The sequence below is a fragment of the Mya arenaria genome, chromosome 15 (assembly GCF_026914265.1).
Source record: "Mya arenaria isolate MELC-2E11 chromosome 15, ASM2691426v1".
In the NCBI taxonomy this organism is placed as follows: Eukaryota; Metazoa; Mollusca; class Bivalvia; order Myida; family Myidae; genus Mya; species Mya arenaria.
In genome coordinates, this window is record NC_069136.1 from 11,198,573 (window position 1) to 11,204,808 (window position 6,236).

At 35.7% G+C, this 6,236-nt stretch overlaps 1 protein-coding gene across 1 annotated transcript; it reads right to left on the reverse strand.

Annotated features, from left to right (window-relative positions):
• Positions 1-642: 642 nt before the first annotated feature.
• On the reverse strand, positions 643-2,396 carry LOC128219104 (psychosine receptor-like). Its single transcript, XM_052926926.1, has one exon. It carries the CDS (start codon positions 2,394-2,396, stop codon positions 1,206-1,208), a length of 1,191 nt encoding a protein of 396 aa, XP_052782886.1. The 3' UTR covers positions 643-1,205.
• Between the last annotated feature and the right edge of the window lie 3,840 nt (positions 2,397-6,236).

The following is a 6,236-nucleotide window of genomic DNA, read 5'->3' on the forward strand; positions in this document are numbered from 1 at the left end:
TGCTGTATATATATATTTCTTTTCAAATTGGTGTTTACAAAGAAGGCAACAAATTCTGCAATTGTTGGTGAAATACATCATTTTATAAAGTTTATTGATGTAATACTAGTAATTAATGTTTCTATATATATATATATATTTCATCGTATAATGCTACGCTCACCCACCCATTCGTAATTCGTAAAATATTACTTCATGTCATCTATTTATTACAAATACGTAAGCTATATTTACTTTTAAAAAATGTTGTGGTTTGGCCCTTCAAATCCACTTATGTATTGCGGCAATTCCTTTACTATAAAAAAATCATTTCAATGGCAATAAAATGAAATTAATGGGCTTTCTAGCAAGCTATCAGGCTATTGTGCCTATTAACAATTTTACTACGTTCGTGGTAATGTGCTCCGGCTATTTAGCTAAAGGTGTTTGTTTATTGAACATGCCTCAACGTTTTGTTAAAGATAAGAAAACAATACTCGAGTTAGAGACCGGTAAATGTGATTATTTTTTGGACAATTCGATGGCTATATATCTCAAGAATGAAAAGTGCTCTCCGGCTGGTTGTTCATTTAAAGTAGGATATAGTGTTTGTCTATAAACAATGTTACTACGTTTGGCTATGATTGGACCAATAAAATTTGGTATGTTTTATCATTTAAATGCAAAACATCTAGCGTAAAAAGAGCAAAATGCATGTTGATCGAACATGGTGAATATGGTATAACCAAGTTTGGCAAAGAGTGGATTATAATTCTCAAGGTAAAGAACGTACACAGAGGACATTATCAAATGAAATATTAGAAAGCCACAACATTAGAGTTGGGTTTTATTCGACCTTGCTCAAAAAGTATGCCAATTAAGGTTTGGAAAAGATCGGTTGTAGTGAGAATAGACAAAAGTGGACACAGTAATTTTTATCAAATTTGACACTTCGAGAACCATTACTTGGTATTGAATATTGCATCCCAGTTGTCTATTGAACTTCAGTGAGATAGTATCCTCATAAACAGTGCAATGAGGATGTCAAATGCTGAAGTTAGAGAGCAAAATGTGAAAATGTGACGCCGTGAAAGACGCGGACGTCGCCTCCGCTGGACGACCTGACACCTATACCTCGTATAACTGTCTCTCAATGCAGACGACATAAAACTGAATCATTGAAGTAGAGTTGGAGAACGTTGAAACAGACCTAACTAGTTTATCTTTCAAATTTCGGTTTGGGTCTGTTCATTTAAATGTTTTGTAATGGCAACTTTATTTTTCCTGTTAAATATGGAGAACAATTCATGCCTAAACTTGGGGCCCGTCAAGCAATATAGAAAGAAATGTATTGCATTGTTAAGGTACTGAAGCATATTCACAAGAGCCCACCAGAAATTATACCAAGCTACTTGTGAATTTGAATCGTCCCTGTTCGAAAACCAGTATTCCTCTCCTACCAATAAAATCTGTACAGGTGACGTGGTTAGAAGAAATATGGTATTTACAGCAAGAAGCATGGCTGTCAACGATGAAACACGTTTTGTCCCTGTTCTAGCATTTGTCGCTGCGTTTGGTTTCGACTCTGACGTCGTTCTTATCCTTACATTGGCATGTTGGGGCGTTACTGACTGCATTGAAAACACCGACGGCTCAGCAAGCGATGTCCGACTAGTAGATGCTCCTTGTTTTGCACGTTGAGAGCCGTAGTTTCTATGGGCGTCAAGTTTCTTCTGAGATAAAACCATTTCGTAAATGATTTTTATGTTACACACAATCATGACTGAAAATGGTACAAGACAGAACACAGCTAGATCTAGCCATGGCCAGATAAATCTGAGAAAATGCACGTCCTCTGAAGAGTCACCATCACATCTGTATTCCCAAGTCTCGACCAGTGTAAGTGTCCATAGGAAATGCATGTTCTTTAGGGATAAAAGTAGTAGTATTCCAGCGATTACAATTCTTGATCTGGTCATGGTACAAAGCCTTTTGGCACGAAATGGCATGGATACTGACAAAAACCTATCCACTGTAACACACACCAATACCCACACTGTAAAATCAAGTGACAAATACACCAGGAAAGTGTGAATCTTGCAAGAGGCATTTGACAGGTTGCGAACATCAATATCAAACGTCCGATAAATCCAGTATCTGAGTAAACCCGTATAAAGGGTGAAAAGGTCACCGATACTCAAGCACGTTAGATAGAACATAGTCGTGGTGTCCCTCAGTCTTGGTCTCAGCAGGACAATTATTGACAGTATGTTCCCAACTGTTCCAACGAGTATTAAAACTGGTGATCCGTATATCCATAGGTAGTTTCCGATCCGATATGGTAAGTGATCATTCAGTTCTATGTCATCATTTTCTTCTGAATCATTGGGATTCAGACTTTTGAACACGCCTTCCATCGCTTTGTTTATTGGCTACATTGTTTTGTCTGAAAGAAAATGCTATGTTAGTTATGTGTTTCGGAAATAAAACTTGATACTCGGACGTACGTTAATGGATATTGCGAAATATTCAATATTATCTATAGAATATGAAAACTAATTGCCCTGTTACATATATGTAATATCTATAAAATATGTAAACTAATTATATGGTTTCCGGTGGTTTATAGACATTCATCCGTGAAAAAATATGTAACTGTTTTAAACAGTGAAAAAACATTTTGATATGTGTCACTGTTTTGAAATTTTTGCTCACTCTCAATCTAAAATCAAACGTCAGCGCGCACGGTGCTGTGACGCAAATTCAACGACGTCATTTCCTAATTGACGTTACGTTCGCATACAATTCGGTGCGCTTTTCTCGTGAAACAGCAATAAATGATCATGCATATCCTTTTAAAGCTGTACTCTCACAGATTAAACGTTTTGACAACTTTTTTTGTCTTTGAACGAGCCAATTTTTTCGACAATCCATGGAAACCAGTTATATAAGATTGCCGACAAAAAATTAGATCGCAGATTTTTATATTTAAGTTAAAAAAATGATGTTTTATGCATTTTTCTTAAACCGTTAGTAAGCTATAAAACATTAATTTTCGAATGGAAATATGAAAATCTACGATCTGATTTTTTGTCAACAATCTTACATCATTGGGTTACAGATATTTACGCAAAAACTTGCTCTTTCCAAGACAAAAAATAAAAAGTTGTAAAAATGGTAAATCTGTGAGAGTGCAGCTTTAAGACATATTTTTTAAAAAAGAAAAAAGATGGTCGTTTTAGTGTTAAATCGCGTGTGTTTCTCCATGAACACCAAAAGTAGTTCTACGCCACTCATGAAATACAGCTTTTGGCGCACACTTTTTATATAAATATATTACGATCTTACACTGAAATAAACAATTATCCTTTATGCTTTCAAGTATGTATATTATATATAATTAAGGTAAGTACTGTTAATGATGTCACAAACTATTCTCGATTTTTTTACAACAATTTACACAGAAGCAAATATATCCAATATATTTAAAAGAATAAAGACATAGAAATAAAAACATACGCTTACAACGTGTCGTGTTTTTTTTCCATAGTTCATCTTTAAATTTGCTTATTCCGAACTATTCACTTTATATAAAAATATGAGACGAGGAATGTAAACATGTGTGTAACAAAACAATAAAATCTTACTAGGACAAAATCATTGTATTCCGTATTGACTTCAAAACATTAATGTGTTTCTAAACTTCCAGAATGTAGACCGAGTCTCACTAATGTAATAAAGTCGATCCTTGACATTTCTTTTTTGCCGGTGTAACGTTGTAAAGTGACCCCCATAGAATAATGACCCCCCGGTCATTATTTTATATAAAATAATGACCATTTTCTATAAAATACTGACTCCCCTTATAAAATAATGACCCCCCGATTTTATCTGTAAAATATTGACCCCCCCCCCCCACTTAGCCTGTTACTAACATATCTATATCAATTCAAGTCACTGTCGTGTTTCTATGGCTTTTATATTTGTTGTTGTTGTTTTTGCTTCTGGAGCCGCTGCATGTTACTGCTGCAGAAGCTGCTGTGTCTACATCTATTGAAATGAAATATAAAATTGCTTCCATTTGAATTTCATTTAAATTATCATCAATGTAATACAATATACATAAGTCGCTTTAACGTAGCTGTATATGATTCAACTTCAAAGACAACATTGTTCTACTTCATCTGACGTTAGATAGCCTTTGTTCATACCGTGGAGGCATTGCTTAAAACGAATGTGTTAAAAATGCAAGGCTTTGAGGAGCTATTTAAGCAGTCACTGTTCGTGCCATGACTTACATCAAAGTCCATGATGTCACTGAGCGGTGTTTTTTATGTTTTATGCAGACTGCATCATTTCTAAAAATAGTTCCTTTGATTTACCTCAGAAAAGCCGCTCGTTCAACATCAAAGAAAACGACAGCGACACCGAAAGCAGTTCTACGTAAACGCGTGTATATATAAAGGTCTGTGGTAAGCAGTCAGTCCAACCTTGCAGCATGGACGAGAAAGATTACACAGATGTTGTAGAGTTTGTAAAAAATGGGAAGTATCCCGTTTCTGTAAAAGACAAGAACAAAAAGAGGAATTTTCGTAGAAAGTGCAAACCTTTTATTTTTGATGACGGGTTGTATTATAAGAAAACCAGCTCATCAAAACGTTTGCAAGTTGTTAAGAAAGGGAAGACAGATGACATCATTCAGAGCATGCATGCATCAGATCACGGAGGACATTTGGGAGTTTCAAAAACGTAAGTTTGATATAATGATTTCATTATCATGACCAAAAAGGAACTTGTGATTCCTGTGAGCCTGTGTTAGATATGACATTTAAGATTATTTAAATTAGTACGAAAGCTGAATAACAAAAGCGTCAAAACGTGACTGAACTCGTAATAACGAGATAAATATCTCGTAAAAACGACTAAGTATCTCGTTATAACGAGACAACTATCTTGTTATTAGACTTGTACGGATTATGACGGACACGGACACTGAGAGCGAACAACCGACAGGCAGGGGATACTCTCAAAGTTATTTCATGCTTTAAAACAGTCATGTATGTATAAATAAGGCGTATCAGATGAGTCGTTTTACAAACTAACATTAAGCTCTAGATCTTTGTATCAGTTATGATTAATTTTCGATTATAATAACTGTAAATATATTGTGAGAACAGTCCGAACGCAATATTTTGGTTTTCGCTGACAAAACCATTATACTGAAAAAGGTAAAGAATATATAACGGTACTTGATTTTAAAGTTTATAATATAGGTGAACAGGTCTTTGGATCATTCCATTATTAGATAAAACTGAAATAAAGTGTTTTGTCTATATATTGTCCGCTTTTCATGCCAATAGTAAATGATACTGGTTTATTTTGATATGCAGTGTGCAATATTAAAGTATAGTCCGTTTAAAAAAGCTGATTATGAGATACGAGTTTATTGTCAATAAATAGGGGTGTAATGATCGGATGACTCCAGGTAAATGTTATTGTTTTGATAAGTATTTTATTTACTTGATGCATTAGCATATTCACTTTAATTTAATTGTCCTCTAAAATGCTCTGTACTTAATGAAATTACAGATATTAATTTCTCATATAGAGTCGCTGGCCCAGTGGTATCGTTCAGATCTATGACGATAGCGGTTGTGGGTTCGAACCTCAAGTGAGGAAGTTTTTTTTATGCCCCCCCCCCCCCCCACAAAGTGGGAGGCATATAGTGATTGCACTGTCTGTCCGTTCGTCCGTTCGTTCGTTCGTCCGTCCGTCCGTCCCGTTTCGTGTCTTCGTCATAACTTCTTAACTGTTGAATGGATTCGAATCAAACTTCACAGAATTGTAAAGCACCATGAGAAGGTGTGTCGCGTCCAACTCTCAGTTCCCCAGGTCCAAGGTCAAGGTCACACTTAAAGGTCAAAGTTCAAATCTTTCGTGTCTTGGCCATAACTTCTTTACTATTGAATGGATTTGAATCAAACTTCACAGAATTGTAAAGCACCATGAGACGGTGTGTCGCATCCAACTCTCGGGTCCCCCAGGTCCAAGGTCAAGGTCACACTTAAAGGTCAAAGTTCAATTTTTTCGTGTCTCAGCCATAACTTCTTTACTATTGAATGGATTTGAATCAAACTTCACAGAATTGCAAATTTTGAGTTCAAACATTTCAAGGTCAAGGTCATCCTTCAAGGTCAAAGGTCAAATTAAGGTCAATGTGCTAGGGGGGCATTTGTCTCTTACAGTGACAGCTCTTG

What these genes read in the sequence shown, in the direction of transcription:
- LOC128219104 (XM_052926926.1), bottom strand. Translation starts at nt 2,396, where the DNA reads ATGGAAGGCGTGTTCAAAAGTCTGAATCCCAATGATTCAGAAGAAAAT.